Raw genomic sequence first — 15,471 nt, forward strand, 5'->3', positions numbered from 1 at the left:
CTTTCTTTCTGCCATTCTCTACATGGCGTACTACACCACACCCACTCCCTTTATCAAGGATTCGCTGCGCCCTGCATTGCAGAAAACAATGAGGCGAATGGTCTTCAATGACGCGATATAATTTTTTTTTGATTTACAACAATGGAATCCCAACATCAGTGCGTGGGTATAAAAAGTGAGGTGATTTTGGCCGGCTTTCTTGGTAGCATGTGGAGGTGTCTTTCGTATATGTATGTATCCATCATGCACATTTGAACGTATCTCAATTGGCTTGCTTTGGGGATTGTAGGTTTATAGATGAAATATACATATTGAGAGCACTGATGCTGTAATTTCATGCAATCTCCTCCGCCTCTCCCCCCACTCCTCCATTTCATCAGGCTTAAAAAATAAGCGGACAAATTTGGTGGAGCTTACAAAATTACTCCTGGTTTTGTTGCACGCATTCATCCAGCCAGCCAGTTTGTCTGGTGTTGCATTAAAATAATGTGCGCCTTCTTGCGTTTGCTACCCACCCATTCTTTTCTCCCCGTTTGAATAATCATTCTTTTTGTTGATACTTTGCTACAATATCCCTTTTTATCTGCTTTAGCGGTCACAAACAGCACACTGCCTCAACCCCCTCCTGTTTTGCCTTCTCTTTGTATCATAAAGTACTAGCTACAGCATTCATTTTTCTCTACCAACTATTCGCTCTATAGAGAGCATTCGCAACATGAACGAGACCGCGGCCACTGCCTCCGCACAGCCAGGTATGGGGCGATTTGCATACGTGACGTTAGTAACTAGCGACGCATATGTCGAGGGCTCCCTTGTACTTCTACACTCTCTTCGGCAAACAATGACTTCTCACAGCATCATCTGTCTGGCCACGCCGTACCAACTCAGCGAGCACTCCATGGAGCGGCTGCGGCATCATTTTGACGGTGTCATCGAGACAGACGTGCGGTTATCCTCTGATAGCCAGGGGCTAGAGCTTTTGGGTCGTCCGGATCTGCAGAGCACTTTGACAAAGATTCAGCTGTGGGATCCGGCATTGTTTGGTGCCTGGCATGCATTGTGTTATTTGGACGCGGATACGCTGGTGCGCCAGTCTATTGATGATTTATTTTCTCGGTATTACGACTGGCGCGGGGACTTTCCGGGGTGGAGAGACGGGGGTCTTGTTGCCGCGTCGCCAGACACTGGGTGGCCTGATTGTTTCAACTCGGGTGTGCTCTTGCTGGCACCCGGATATGGCTGCTACAGAGACCTTGTCAGCCGTGCGAGTAGTGCTTCGGCCAGCTTTGACGGTAAGATTTTTTCATTTGTTTGGTTTTGATTTGATTTGGTTTTGGGCATTGACGGGCGCTTGGTCGATTTATTTGTTAAATGTGCGCATACACACACACGGGCAGCAGCAGCATCAGTAGCATCCTGCATACTTGCGACATTGTTCTTTATATCCATGCCCTAATCCACTTTACTCACCCGCGCGCGGCCATTATAAGGCTGACTATATTCTAGTGATTTCAATACTAACAATACACCCTGTTTTTGCGTGTAAATATTTGTATCTTCTCTCTGAAATTTAGGCGCCGACCAAGGTCTTTTGAACGAGCAGTTTGCCGACTGGTCCACATCGCAGCCCTACCGCCGCCTGCCCTTCCTCTATAACGCCACGGCCAACGTGTACTACACATACAAGCCGGCATTGCAACGCTTTGGTAGCGACGTGCGTGTGGTCCACTTTATCGGGGTATCCAAGCCTTGGCACTGGGAGCGCACACCGGGCGGCCAGCTTATATCTGATCCGTCGTCCTCTGAGCGCTGGAAGCAGCTCGTGAATCTATGGTGGAACATCCACGACGAGTACGTATCTGGTTGGAGCTATTGGCGCGGCCCGTATGACAAGGGTGTGGCATTTGGTCGAGGCTACCACCACATTACCCAGCCGCCTGTTTCTGCAGAGCAGTTGGTGACCAAGGCGCAGAGCGGTGGCAGAGACGAAGACAATCATTCTGGTCTCACGGCTATTGCCTCGCCAGACCACAGGCATGTGCTTCCGCAGGAGGTTTCAGACTGGGACAAGGACTGGTCATGGGCTGCCAAACGTGTACACCCACTTGACTACACGTATCTGACCTTGCATGCGTCTGCCCCCCAAACTTCTGACTTGCAGAAGCAGTCTGACCAGCAGGATCAACCCGACCAGAAGCAGCAGTTTAATCAAAAGCAGAGGGACCATGGTCACGGCATCAGCAGCCTACAAGACCAAAGCCAAGACCAGAGCCATGTTTACAAACTAGTCCATGATCACAGCCACAGCCATAGCCACCCACATGTCATTAAGGCAAGGGATGACCAGCAGTACTCTGAGCCGCCGAAGCCACCTGCGTGGATACAGTCACAGCGGCCTTGGGAGGATATGGCACGCGAGGGCTGGCTCCACCACGAGGAATTCAAGCCACATTCGTATGATCAGGCGTACATTGAACGTCACATAGTTGAACAGCCGCAAAACTACGAGGACCACGACCACTACGACCACCACGACCATCACGAGCAGCCGCAATTTTACGATCGCAATCCTCACCACGATTATGTTCACTATCAGCCGCCCCAACACGAGCCTCAGAATCAGCCCCAACACCAGCATCAGTATCAGCTGCAACAGCAGCTGCAGCATCAGCAGCTGCAGCATCAGCATCAGGACTGGTCCCAGCCTTGGCAGCACCATCCTCACAAATGCGCGCCCCAGAAAGACAATCAGTGCAATCAGCAGCAACAACCGCAGCAGCATTGGCACCAGTATCATGATATGCATAATTGGAACCACAGCCCATTGCACGGTCAGCATGAACAGGAGCAGTGCTACATGCCGATGCCACAGCCCAATAATCGGCCTCTGCATGAGGCAACCCAGGTCATTCTGCAGCCACATGCGCATGTCAGCACCAAAGAACATACCCACCAGCCGCCGCCTCGTGTGCATCGGTCGTCCAGTGCGCGCAGTAACACAGGCAGCTCTCCGATCTACTACCCACAGCCAAAATCGCCTTTGATTGTCAATCCTGTCGCGCTGTGGGAATCGGGCGAGGAGCAGGCCCGTCGCAGGGCTTGGGCACAACAAGTGATGGCGCAGCCCATCGAGCAACAGCAGTCTGACTTTGGAAATTCAGTTGTCAGCAGCAGCATCAGTGGCGGCGGCGGCGGCGGCGGCATATCATGGCCCACTGCCCCCCCGACTTCCGACCTGCGTGTACCTCCATCGTCAATGGATCACATTGATAGCAGTCAGCTGCCCCCAGAAATTCCGTGGAAAATAGGACATGTTCGTCAACGACAGTCTAGTGAAGCCGCTGCTGCCACTGCCGCTGTCACTGCCACTGCTAACGCAAATGCTAATGCAGATGTGTCGATTCCGCCGCAAATGAACATGCAATTCAAGGAGGGCATTGCTGGCGACAATAATGCGCGCGATGCCGCGGGGCAGCTACTGCAGCGGTGGAACGAGGCAGTCATTGCTCGCAATATCCGGTCCCAGTTTAGTGACGTTAGTCCTGACCTCATATCCCACTCGCTGGCCAAAGTCGAGCGAGGTACCGACGCTATCAGACTTGAGACCACGGTCTCCTGCGAGGCAGAGGACTCGAGGGGCGAGCGGACGGTATACAGATTCACGTTGAGTTCTACACTTGATGTTGGCGGGCCCCAAGCCACGCCCTTGCTGACGCCATTGGCTTCTATGCCGCAAAGGCATCCTACTCTCCAGAATATTGTTCCGGTGGCAGCTGCGCCGAAGACCCCGCATATGTACCCGCACAGCATCAGTGGCTCTGAAATTGTGTCAGCCCCGCACACATATTCGACGAATGTCACGGATATGCACCAGCCGCAAAACTACCGAGAGCCCGCGATATCGCGGCGGTCGAGTTATGTTCAGCTTCCGCCAAACTCTGTGCGAGCCCCACATATGGCACTTCGCGGCAGCTTGGAGGACCACGATCAGTTTGCCGAAGCGGATTCCCGGTACTGGAAGCTGCAGCGCCGGTTGATTAATTTGGAATTGAGCCAGCGCCAACGTGATGACAATTTGCAAGAGGTTCTTGGAATCGCGCCGGCCAACGACAGGCACAGCGGCCGCAGCGGATGGCACAAGCAAGACGCAAGAAAAAATGATTTGACATCACCTCCCACGCCAACTACCAATGCGCAAGCGCTCGAGTTTGGCAACCAGCCTGTCCGCCGTTATGTACGTCGCTCTTCGGCGTTTACCATTGCGGATCCGTCAAGCATGCAGCAACAGGAGAAGGAACCCACTGTCACCGCTGAGAGTACTAAAAGCAACAAATCACATTCTTACTCGGTAACAAATCACAGCGACCGCCTAGCTACAATTGAGCCGAATAAGTTAGCCGACACGTCTGCCAGTGGACTGATATCGCCAGGACTTCCCAAACGCAGCAGGTCACACTCTGCATTGCGCCGAATTGCCGTCGAGAATAGCACGCAGGCAGTTATCTTGCCCCAGGGTCCTGTCCTTTTGGGGGATGCTGCGCCTGCTCGACCGATGGTTAATACGGCGCCGCCATCGACAGGCATTGTATTTCCCAGTGTCGAGGGCGAGGACAATGTCAATGGAAGTGGTAATGACGACAACAATAGCAGTGGTGACACCCAATTTGCTTCGGCCATTGGTAGAGCACCCACTCCATATCCTCGGGACCGACTGAAGAGCCAAAGCGCTGACAGGAGCTCAGGTTTTGAGGATAGCGCTGCAGGAAAGCGGCGCTCTGTTCCAAAGCCGCTACACATTGAGTCTAGAGACAGCGGGTTTGAGCCCACACGGTTCGACATGTCGCCAGCATCTGCAGGTACGCCCATGACGCCCGGCCGCCAAAAGCTCAAGCCGCAGATTAATTGGGGAGATGATGACAGCCACACTATCCCTTCGGCCGATGACATGTCCCTCGATGCGCAGTGGCTGCGAATTATCAGCGGAGCGCCACCGCTTAGAGCACCAATTGCACCGGCCAAACCTACGGCGACAGCTGAAAACACGACTGACTCCAATGTTGTTTTAGTCGCAGAACAATTATTTGAAGATACGCCTGTGGTTGACCGCCCGGAAACACCCATTGAAATCAACCTGGAAGAAATGGCCACTGCCACTAGAGAGAGCCTCAAAAACATTGGCCGTGGCAGCCCACTTGAACAGACAGTAGCCACGTATTGCAAAAAGCAGCCCGAACAGCCGGCACCAAGCACACGCGCACCACCACACGAGTTGCACTCGACCAAAAGCTTTCTCAGCCTGACATCCAAAGTGTTTGACACGGTGAGCGACTCGGAGGCTGACCCGAGCGAGATCGAGCTGCAGGAGCGGTTCTGGGCACGCGCGATGAAGCAGCAAAAATCTGGCGTCTCCACGCCTTATACGCCAGGCCGTCGCAAGTCACAAGTTGGAGTGCCTAGCGCAATTTCGCCGCAGGATCTGGAAGAGTGGATGCAATGGCAAGGCAACCATGGCCTGGACACTAGCAGACGATCCGAGGAAAGGAAAGCCAGCGGACCAGGCGGTTATGTCAATCAGCAAATTGGTGGCCTGGATCTGATAACTCCACCCACGTCCAAAGACCGCACGGGTTTAAGTATTCCTGCTGCTGCTGCTGTATTTGATAAAAACGACAGCGCTTATCAGTCCGGCAGTCTCGACATGCAGCGCACGCGCGGTAGCTTTCCAGATGACATTGTGAACAATGGGTCAGACGCAGACAGCAGCTGCGACAGTTGCCTTGCCGATTGTGAAGACGAATCTGATGGCCGTGTTCAAGAGGAACAGGTCGCCCAAGTTTAAGCATGTCACAGTCGCTGCTTCTGCTTCTGCTGGCCTACCTGTCTACTTTTATTTTTAAATAACAATTTTACGATATTAATTTTACTAGCAAAGAATAGATTGTGTTTAGATTAGTGGTATTGAAAAAACGCATAATTAAAAACTTTGCTGCCAAATTAACAGTAAAAAAGGCAATTAAGAATACATCAACCAACGATTAATAGAGGATTGTAGCAAAAAAATATGTATTTAAATAGTGAGTGTAACTGTTAAAAGCAATACCAGGAAACGTGTCTAAATGAAGAGATATTGTTGAGCTGAAAATTCATCACAATTAATTCCATAGGTTACCAGTTTCAATCTTAGGATTAATTGTTGACTTGATCACAAATGTCAATATTGAATCAAATATTATTTTCAATTCCAATTGTTTGTGATGTCCATCAAGGTAAAATAAAAAGGTAGCACAAGTAAAAAAAGTGATACATAAGCACACGATTGCATAGTAATTTTTGATAGTTTTCGTTATTGTAGAAGGTTTCGACATTCAAGGGCCACCGCTCAGGAATAACAGCATTGACTGCTGGGTGGGACAGTCGCAGTACGCTTTTGCTTTCCGGATCAGACGACGGCACAGTTCGTCTGTGGGACGCAAGAATAGGAAAATCAATATGCGCAGTAATTGGATTCCCAGTTGACGAGGACATAAGCATATCAGGCATAGGCTTCGTCGGCGACCACGAACTAGTTGCAGCATGCGGACCGTCTATCAGCATCTACGACCATCGTGCACTGAAAGTAGTCAATCAAACCCGTAGCGCGGCCATGGTGGTCATTGACAATGGGAGCGAAATACAGGCGCTAAGCACGCGTGGCGATTTCGCCGCATTTGTGGATGAGGACGGATCTCTCGGAGTATGCGACACTTCTGATGTGGCTCCCTCTGTGGACAAATTTTCTGGGAATCACGATGCATTGGCCTCCTGTGTCGGCTTCCACCCTGACCGGCCAGAAATTGCCAGCGGCGGATTCGATCAGCAGGTTTTTGTCTGGGATATGGCCGAAGAGTGCGTGGCAAACAAGGCGGATGCCGGAGCGGCAATGGATGTAGATGAGCCAGTGGGGTTGGGAGAGCAGCGGTTGGTTAATCCGCCGTTCGTATACTCACTGGATTACTGGTCTGTCGATGAGGCCGCCGAGGGCAGGATGCTTGCCAGCGGACATGCCGACGGCAGCGTAATGTGTATCAGAAATGATGCGGTGTTTTGCTGGTCAGAGTGCCACGACTACTCCATATCTGCTCTGTAAGTATCTGCGAGGGCCCAAAGGATAAAAAAAAGTAACAGAAAATGAGTTGCAAATAACTCTTTGCAGATTGTGTTGATATTGTTGATCTACTAATTGTTTGTTTTTTATTTTGCTATCATTGTCGTAGGCAATTTGTCAGGTCAAGACCCGATGTTCTAGTCACTGTTGGTCTGGACCGCACAATCAGGCTGTGGGACGCAGAGTCAATGTTCTTTCCCGAAGTCGAGGCTGCAGAAAATTACCAGCCAGTCAAAGTCAATCGAGAGCTGTCACCACTGGGTGTTCTCAAGGATCTTTCTGCTAAGCCTGACACAGTTGCAACATCGGATGCCCTGCCGCATATTTTCACAGACGAGCGCGGTGACATTGTGGCGTATGCTTTCGAATGAGCAAATATAAAGAAAACATAAATAAAATGAGAGATTGAGAGTTGAAGAGAACTGTGATACAAGACAAAAAAATGGGTAAAGAGAAGTGGATAAGCAAGTAGAGAAAAATCTCTACATAAAGCAGTAAAAATTTCTTTTACTTGTTGTGCTCCAGGAGAGAGTTTTTTTAAATGGCAATCTAGTTCTTGGCCAGCAGCAGCTTGATCTGGGAGATGGCATAGCCAGGGTTCAGGTGCTTGGGGCAGGTCCTGGTGCAGTTCATAATGGTGTGGCAGCGGTACACGCTGAACGCGTTCTCCATCTTCGAAAGACGCTGCGAGAGCTGCTGGTCGCGCGAGTCAGCCATCCAGCGGTAGGACTGGAGAAGCACAGCCGGGCCCAGATACACATCCTGGTTCCACCAGTATGAGGGGCAGGAGGTCGAGCAGCAAGCGCACAGAATGCACTCGTACAGGCCATCGAGCTTCTTGCGGTCCTCAGGCGACTGCAGAATCTCCTTGTTAACATCAGTAACCTCAGTGCGCTGCAGCCAGGGCTGGATAGACGCGTACTGCTTGTAGAAGTAGTTCATGTCGGGGACCAGGTCCTTGACCACAAACATGTGGGGTAGCGGGTAGATGGTCATCTCCTTATTCGGCGCATCCTTGGTGATATGGGTAATGCAAGCGAGGGTGTTCTTTCCGTCAATGTTCATCGCGCATGAACCGCAGATGCCTTCGCGGCATGACCGGCGGAAGGTGAGCGTCGGGTCAACCTCGTTTTTGATCTTGATCAGGGCATCGAGAACCATTGGGCCGGTCTGACTCAAGTCGAGCTTGTACTCCTGCATCCGGGGCTCTTCAGTGGGGGTGTCCGGGTTCCAGCGGTAAATCTTGAACGACTTGGGGTTCGGAGGCTTCACGGTCGCTGCGCGCGAGGCGGCGGTCGCAGCAAAACCGCGGACAGCAAGGTGGCGCATCTACAAGCACAGTCCCAGAGACAAACCGAATATATCATTGTTGTATTAGGAGGCGATTTTCATTGTCCGCTTTTTCTTCTTTCCAAAGCGGCAGAGTAGTTGAATTTAGAGAAGCAGCACGCCAGAAAGTAAGAATAAAAAAACACACGAAAAGTCGAGATTACTTACGGCAGGTGAATTCCAAGTGGAGCGAATCGTGAGGTTAAAGGCCATTTCTGAAGTTGTTTCCTATACAAAATTTGCTTTCGAGCAATTGACAATGAAGAAACGAATCGTGCGGAAAATATAAATGAAAAATGAAAAATGAAAATAAAAGAAACAAGCAGAAAGCAAGCAGGCGGATAAGCAAAGGAAAAAACACTGCCTGTCTGCAAAAAAAAACTAAACCCTTGCCTCCTGCTATTGTGACCACCTTCAATCTTATCTCTGCGGAGAGACTGACAAGATAGGAAAAAGGCGTGTATTTGTATTTTTTCTCTCGGAGAAAATTGGCTTGCCTCCGAATTGAGGTCAACCGAGCACGGGGCAACGACTCGTTTTTTAATATTTATGCACATCATTGGTGGATATGCAGCTCGTCCCTTCTACCGGCTCAATCAGCAAGCAAAGATGGGAAAAGCACAGAAGAAAGCTGATAAGGGGAATTCCGATAATTCGTTTAAAATTAAGCCTCAAAATCTTGTTGGTTTTCTGCTGCCAAAAATGCTGCCAAAAATGCTGCCAAAAATGCTGCCAAATGCTGCCAAATGCTGCCAAATGCTGGCCCCCCCATCATATGCCCATATGTCCCGCCTTGCCGTTTTATAATTAGTGCTTGTGTGCGGATTTTTTTGTAAATACACGGCCATTGTATAAGTGTAATTGTGTGCATACAAGGAAGCATAGTCGCACTTGAACTTGCATTTGCAGCCGTGCGAACTCTGAATCTGGCCAAGGGGGCTCGTTAGACTAACCATTATAATTCGAAAAATGGAGCTTATCATTGTGGTCTCTATCTATTGTGCAGTTTTTTTGCAGGTCGCCCGGGTCACTTTGTATGCAACATTACATATTTTTTAAAACCAAAATACAGGCAGGTTAAACATTCAGCGCGGGTTATCACATCGCCCCCTTTTAGCACGCAAAGACACAGAAACGCTATCTGGGCAGCATCTTTTGTTTTATTTTTTCTCTTGACATGTCAAAATCATCGATTTTTTATTCTCAGGCGAATGAAGAATGTTTGTGACAGATCATTTTAAGATTATTTTTCACTTTGACTCTATTGTGGCTGCCTAAATACATCTTGGGCATTGTTCAGCTGGGCAAACGGTGAGAGACGATTTGTACATGTGATGCACAATATATGGTGCGCACAAGAGTAAAGACATATGCTTGAACACCCAGTATTTTTTGTTCTGTTGTGTGACATGTGCAAAAGAGGAGCGAATAAACACAAAATGTGTTGGATATATCAGACCCAACCCCGTATAAAAAAGCAAGCGACGGGTGCAGCCAAAAAAAAACTGCAGAAAGAATTCGTCACCATCATATTATTCTTTTTTTACACCAGCTTTTCCCACACATTTATCCTTCATTATATTTGCCTATACTACCAGATCAGACTATGGCCTACGAGTACGCGCTCACCCAAGAGCAGATCGACAATTACCACAAGGACGGGTTTCTCAAGATCACCGATCTTTTTTCCGCCAAAGAAGCAGAAGAAATGGTCAAGAGCGTGCGTGAAATCCAAAGCTGGCCAGACACTCCGGGAAAATGGATGAACTACTACGAGCGCAACCCGAAAACTGACCGAATGCTACTCTGCCGCACAGAAAACTTTACCCCATACTGCCCGCACATCCGTCATATTGTCAGCGGTGCGCAAATAGCGGGCATTCTCGAGCAACTGACCGGCGAGCCCTACGTTTTGTTCAAGGAGAAGATCAACGCAAAACTTGCCGGCGGCCAAGGCTTCAAGCCGCACCAGGATGCCCCGGCATTCACGCATCTCGGCCAGGTCAACCACATAACTGTGCTATTCACCATTGACGGCTCATACAAGGAAAACGGGTGCTTGCATGTGGTTCCTGAAAGCCATGCTGCCCACACTATTATCCCGCATCACCCCGATGGGTCCATTATCGAAGAGTGGTGCTGCGATAAAAATTGGATTCCTGTCGAGTGCAATTCCGGCGATATCCTTATTTTTGGCTCGTACTTGGCGCACAAGTCGGGCGCAAATGAGTCTGATGTTAGCCGCGCTAACCTGTACATGACGTACAATCCGCTGTCTGAGGGCGACAAGCGCGAGGAGTACTACGCTGACAAGCGCGTCAAGTTCCCGCCGCTGAGCGAAAGACTGCCTGGCAAGGACTACGCCGAGGGCGCCAGGATCTACAATTTTGCAAACCCTATTCTCTAAGCGAGACAAGCCTTTTCGCAAGCAGCATAAATAACCAATTTGAGTTTTTTAGTTTAATTTTTTTATGTATTAGCAATACCAATGCACGGTTACCGACTGTGGTGAGAATCACCACATGGCTCGCAAGCTCTCGGCTCGGCTCAGCTGAACCTAAGTCAATGCCGAGCAGGCAGGCATTAATGCAGCAGCCAGGATTTTATACCTAGCTAGCTGCCTATAAAATGGCAGCAGGGAGGGTTCAACAAGGAGGCTTCCTCAGCTTTTGTATTAGGAAATGTTTATTGGACTCATCATTTCTGGCGATTACTACTACATCGACGTTTAAAACATTTCACAAATAATCTGCGGGTGGGCAAAACTGTGACCCACACATTGATGGGCCAAATTGTGGGAGACGCTGCCAAATAAAAAAAATTAATTGCTTGTTGCACAATGGTCGCGCTCGCGCATTTTGGCCAGGCGGATTTCATTCTTCACAGAGTCTGGCACTCTGGCGACAAAATCCTGCTCGCCCGTGCGCGCCAACTCCTCGGCATGCGCAGCCCTGTACGCATGGCAGTCGCTTCTACGCCCAACAATCGCCACATTCTTCGTCGACGGGATCCGCAAAAACTCCTTCTCAACGCTAAATCCGCACTTCTCCGCCAAATTAACAATATACTTCACATACAAGTGATACTTGCTCTGGCCGGCCGACACAGGGAAGACCATTTTTTTGCCGGACAAGTCGTGTGGACAACAAGGAATAATGATGAAACCCGGCTTTGATGCGCCAGTGGTTCGTGCGGCAATGATCGGTATCCACGGAACCAATTCGTCGGCGTGGTTTCCAATTATCCAGTCCACATCTTCCGCTGAAAACTCATACGGCACCAGCGTCTGCGCTCGTAAATCGGTTTTTTCGCCGAAATGCGCCCACACTTTGCGCGAACACTGGTCGATTCCGTATCCAGAGAAGCCCTCGCTGTTCAGCAAGTGCACAAGCAAGCCATTGCCACAGCCGAGGTCAACAAACCTTGGTCTCTTGGCTTTGGCGCTATTGCTGCCTTGCCATAGACAGATGATCCAGCTGGCTATGGCGATGTCTTCATAGACGAATTTCCGCGGATCTGTCTGTTCGGGCCAGTTCTCGACCCAATACAGAGCGTATTTGGCCTTCAGTTCCTGATACTTTGCTGTGTACAGGTCGTAGCTTACCACAATATCGTGTTCTACTCGTTTTTGGTAGCCAAAGCGCTCAGTGGCTGTCCACTTGTACAGTCGCTTTATGAGATCCTGCCAAACCATCCGGTGCTTCTTTGTCACTATTGTTGAGCCGGGCGACAACTCACGCACAATAATGACCAGCTTACAGGATGGGCTGTCGTGCTGTGTGGAATTTCCCGTTTCAACGTAGCCAAAGGCAAACTCGTGCACGCTCGGGTAGTAGAACGGAATTCCCGAGGGGTCGCTGACCCGTGGGATGAACCGAGTGTATATCCCGCTATTCAGTCTGCTGACTATGACGTCCTCCTCGAGAAGCGGATCTTTGAGCTTACGCTTTGGAACCAATACACGATGCACACGCCTGAGCTCGCCCGCAGTGGCTCCGTCTTCTGTTACGCAGTCCTCCAGGATCTCTGTGCTCTTGACTGGCGGGATGATTAGCTCCGCGGCTTGTATCCATTTATCCATTACTCCTAGAAAATGACATTCTTCGGCGTCCTCGATGCTGGCTGAGGCCAATAGGCGCCAGGTGTCCGATTCGTCTTGTATTTGCATTTCCTTGGTTTCTTCCCAAAAGTACTCGGGCTTGAACTTTGCAAACGCAGCTATTCGCTGGGCTTCAATAAGTGTGTCTGTCGATTCTGCTCCCAATATTTGCTGCTGCTGCTGATGCTGCTGGGGATCCAAAAATGCTTGCTCTGCGGGTTCCATTGATATGAAAGAGTTCTCGTAAGATGTGTGTGAGTGTGAGTGTGAGTGTGAGTGTGTGACAATATTTAAAGTTTTTAAAGGAAGAAAGGCTTTCAAAAGCAGATGAAACCTCACTCCCATCATAACATTACCCACTTTTTCTTCTGTCATAGAAATACACAGCGTATTTAATTGATTTGATTTAGATTTTTTCGATTAAAAATATACAACAACTGAAGAAAAAAAGGAATCAGTCTTATTCATCAACTTGGGTTTTTTTCACAAACTTTCGGCAGCAGCAGGTATCCGAATGACACTCTCAGGTTGGTCAGAATCATCCTCGTTCGAATTAGTCTGTGGAATATCAACCAAAGCGGCATTCTCGAATGCACCAGACCAGCCCTTGGCTATTCCCAGAATTGACTTGTACTGTTCGACCACTTTGCCCATTTGGCGGTTGAGTTCTAGACAATGCGAGGCAGTGTTTTCCGATAACGCTTGGACTTGCTCGAGCGCCGCTAGCTCTTGCTTCTTCTGAGCGATCCTGTCAATGATAACCTGTGTGCTCATATTACAAATAAAATAAAACAGAATCTGTAATGATAATAATAAGAAAAACTAGCAAAATTCAACAATGCAAATGTAAATGTAAACAAAACAAAAACAAAAACAAAAAACATGAAACTTTTTTTTTTAGCAGCGGTCGCTATTTTGGCATAGATAAAAAAGTATGGTGATTGAACAAGTACGTTCTGTGATTGGCTCACTTTTTGCTTACTTTCAAGTCCATTTTTTAAGCGTGGGTTACTTTTTGTTTTTGGCTTTGTCATGTGAGACAAAAAAAGACAAAAATATACAAGTTTTACGCGCCGCTCCTCCTGCCGATTCTATTTTTTGGTAGCAATGATGCCTTTGCCTTGCTTTGCTTTGCCTTTCCTTTCTCAACCTTTTTATTTTTATTTTTAGAAATTCAGTAAACAAATAGAGGTCATCTCTTATTTTGCATTTCAAACTCCTACCTTATTCTCCTCCTACATATTATCTTATTACACATATTCTTATTCATGCCCACAAACACCAGCCTCAGCAACACTAAGGACATTGCATCCCCCACGGCCAGTTCCTCCGCAGGTGGGGTACCGGGTCCCACGAGCCCTGCTGGAAACACCAAGGCGTATGACGAAAAAATGGATTCCTCAAAACCCTCCTCCTCGGGAACACTCAAACCGCCAGCTCCTGGGGGTAGAAGAATGAGAAGCGCAAGCAACATTGCTTTGGTCGAAATCCCGCGCGCACCCACGGCCAATATTAACGAGCGTCCGATCCAGAGAGCCATCAGAGAAACGGCCAATATCGAGCCTGGACCCGTAGTCATTCCCAAACCAGCAGCAGCTGTGGAGGCGGTTGGAAAAACTGACAAGCCAGCGGAACCTGTTACTTCGGAAGGCCCTGCTGAGAAGACGGAATTGGCGCCTGCCGAGAACCTGCACGAACCTGCTGTTGAAAAAATCGAGCAAAGGCCCGTTGAGTACGCAGTGAGGGAGAGTATCCGCAGGCCATTGGTCGCAGTAGAGGAAGAGGAGGAAAATGTTAACAGTGTTTCTGCCCAAGAGAATGTCCAGGATCCTCAGGGTACTCAGGGTGCTCAGGATGCTCAGGATGCTCAGGATTTCGAGCAGCCGGCGCAGCCTGTATTGCAGGAGAGTGGCCCTGACGTCATGGCCAAGCCCCGCTCGGTGCTGGAAATCAATGCGGCTGTCGACGTGGTTCCTGTCACCGCCGTTTTAATTACTGTCGACAAGGCAATTGAAGCAACGGCAGAGGAGAGCGACAAATTTGATCAAGACATGGATGTTGACAAGAGCGACGCTGAGGCCAAGCCCCCCGTTGTTGATATTATTGTTGATGAGCACATAGATATTGTCTCCGATCTTGCTGAGAAGACACCTGCCAGTGCCAAATCCATTAAGGAGCCTTTAGCTGATGAGCCTGTGGATGTCGAGATGACTGGAAGCCAGGAGGATGGTGCTGATGGCGCACGTGTTGTTGCTAGTGATCCCGCGCCAAGCACAGCGGAGACCACCGAGCAGCCGACTGAACAGGCAGAGGAGGCGCCCAAGGACAGCGACGCACAGGGCAATAAGAACACCAATTCCAATGAGGCAGCACGGAAGGTCTCCGGCGCAGAGGCGGAGACAGCGGCAGCGGCAGCAGAGTCTGCCGAGGACATTGGCATGGACAAACCCCGTGTTCAGATTTACGGCTCCACAGTGTCTGGCAACCGCACATACAAGAGGCAGGCGCGCGACCTGTTTGCGATGCTGGAGGCCAACGAAATTGACTTTGAATTCATTTGCCTTGCTGTTGACGAGCAGGCGAAGAAGTATGTGCGGCGGAAGGCGCTGGGAAATATGACTATTCCACAGGTTTATGTGGATGGGGACTTCAAGGGTTTCTTTGAGGATGCGTTCAAGGCCAACGAAGGAGATGAGCTGTATGAGTGGCTGGGATTGGACGAAGAGCCTTTTGAGTATTAAAAAGCAAAAGATGCTCAACGCTTTTTTTTCTACTTGAAAATTTTTATCTCTCTTGTTTTGTTGAATAAAGGATGAGACTTGTTTATGCCTCCGGGTCAGACATTTTGGATCAAAAAATTTCACTTTCTCCTTGTCGCGTGCTTCTGTGCGTGCGTGCG

General features: G+C 49.3%; 7 protein-coding genes across 7 annotated transcripts; 4 read left to right on the forward strand and 3 right to left on the reverse strand.

Moving 5' to 3' along the window:
- Positions 1 to 499: 499 nt before the first annotated feature.
- Positions 500 to 5,952, forward strand: BX661DRAFT_179270 (uncharacterized protein). Its single transcript, XM_051535143.1, has 2 exons — positions 500 to 1,292; positions 1,575 to 5,952. Exons 1-2 carry the CDS (start codon positions 716 to 718, stop codon positions 5,837 to 5,839), a joined length of 4,842 nt encoding a protein of 1,613 aa, XP_051393544.1. The 5' UTR covers positions 500 to 715; the 3' UTR covers positions 5,840 to 5,952.
- A 295-nt stretch (positions 5,953 to 6,247) lies between these two features.
- BX661DRAFT_83138 (WD40-repeat-containing domain protein) lies at positions 6,248 to 7,604 on the forward strand. The gene is made up of 3 exons (XM_051539509.1): positions 6,248 to 6,266; positions 6,353 to 7,122; positions 7,254 to 7,604. Exons 1-3 carry the CDS (start codon positions 6,255 to 6,257, stop codon positions 7,513 to 7,515), a joined length of 1,044 nt encoding a protein of 347 aa, XP_051393545.1. The 5' UTR covers positions 6,248 to 6,254; the 3' UTR covers positions 7,516 to 7,604.
- An 89-nt stretch (positions 7,605 to 7,693) lies between these two features.
- On the reverse strand, positions 7,694 to 8,473 carry BX661DRAFT_141061 (succinate dehydrogenase iron-sulfur subunit, mitochondrial; the record flags this gene model as incomplete). Its single annotated transcript, XM_051532873.1, has 1 exon — positions 7,694 to 8,473. One exon carries the CDS (start codon positions 8,471 to 8,473, stop codon positions 7,694 to 7,696), a length of 780 nt encoding a protein of 259 aa, XP_051393546.1.
- Positions 8,474 to 9,992: 1,519 nt separating this feature from the next.
- On the forward strand, positions 9,993 to 10,985 carry BX661DRAFT_179275 (2-oxoglutarate dependent dioxygenase PhnY). Its single transcript, XM_051535144.1, has one exon. It carries the CDS (start codon positions 10,080 to 10,082, stop codon positions 10,878 to 10,880), a length of 801 nt encoding a protein of 266 aa, XP_051393547.1. The 5' UTR covers positions 9,993 to 10,079; the 3' UTR covers positions 10,881 to 10,985.
- Positions 10,986 to 11,166: 181 nt separating this feature from the next.
- BX661DRAFT_179276 (uncharacterized protein) lies at positions 11,167 to 12,957 on the reverse strand. The gene has a single exon (XM_051535145.1). It carries the CDS (start codon positions 12,945 to 12,947, stop codon positions 11,295 to 11,297), a length of 1,653 nt encoding a protein of 550 aa, XP_051393548.1. The 5' UTR covers positions 12,948 to 12,957; the 3' UTR covers positions 11,167 to 11,294.
- A 6-nt stretch (positions 12,958 to 12,963) lies between these two features.
- BX661DRAFT_179279 (uncharacterized protein) lies at positions 12,964 to 13,429 on the reverse strand. Its single transcript, XM_051535146.1, has one exon. It carries the CDS (start codon positions 13,344 to 13,346, stop codon positions 13,056 to 13,058), a length of 291 nt encoding a protein of 96 aa, XP_051393549.1. The 5' UTR covers positions 13,347 to 13,429; the 3' UTR covers positions 12,964 to 13,055.
- Positions 13,430 to 13,716: 287 nt separating this feature from the next.
- BX661DRAFT_179280 (uncharacterized protein) lies at positions 13,717 to 15,422 on the forward strand. The gene has a single exon (XM_051535147.1). The coding sequence runs from the start codon at positions 13,841 to 13,843 to the stop codon at positions 15,311 to 15,313; it is 1,473 nt and encodes a 490-aa protein (XP_051393550.1). The 5' UTR covers positions 13,717 to 13,840; the 3' UTR covers positions 15,314 to 15,422.
- The last annotated feature ends 49 nt before the right edge of the window (positions 15,423 to 15,471 follow it).

Source organism: Kickxella alabastrina, assembly GCF_025024165.1.
Source record: "Kickxella alabastrina strain RSA 675 chromosome Unknown BX661scaffold_5, whole genome shotgun sequence".
Taxonomy (NCBI): Eukaryota; Fungi; Kickxellomycota; class Kickxellomycetes; order Kickxellales; family Kickxellaceae; genus Kickxella; species Kickxella alabastrina.

Excerpts from the sequence above, each read along its gene's own strand:
- BX661DRAFT_179280 (XM_051535147.1), top strand. The coding sequence starts at position 13,841 with ATGCCCACAAACACCAGCCTCAGCAACACTAAGGACATTGCATCCCCC.
- BX661DRAFT_83138 (XM_051539509.1), top strand. Across the intron at positions 7,123-7,253 it reads GACTACTCCATATCTGCTCT|GCAATTTGTCAGGTCAAGAC; the intron begins GTAAGTATCTGC and ends TCATTGTCGTAG.
- BX661DRAFT_179276 (XM_051535145.1), bottom strand. The coding sequence starts at position 12,947 with ATGACAGAAGAAAAAGTGGGTAATGTTATGATGGGAGTGAGGTTTCAT.
- BX661DRAFT_179270 (XM_051535143.1), top strand. The coding sequence starts at position 716 with ATGAACGAGACCGCGGCCACTGCCTCCGCACAGCCAGGTATGGGGCGA. Across the intron at positions 1,293-1,574 it reads TGCTTCGGCCAGCTTTGACG|GCGCCGACCAAGGTCTTTTG; the intron begins GTAAGATTTTTT and ends TCTGAAATTTAG.
- BX661DRAFT_179275 (XM_051535144.1), top strand. The coding sequence starts at position 10,080 with ATGGCCTACGAGTACGCGCTCACCCAAGAGCAGATCGACAATTACCAC.
- BX661DRAFT_179279 (XM_051535146.1), bottom strand. The coding sequence starts at position 13,346 with ATGAGCACACAGGTTATCATTGACAGGATCGCTCAGAAGAAGCAAGAG.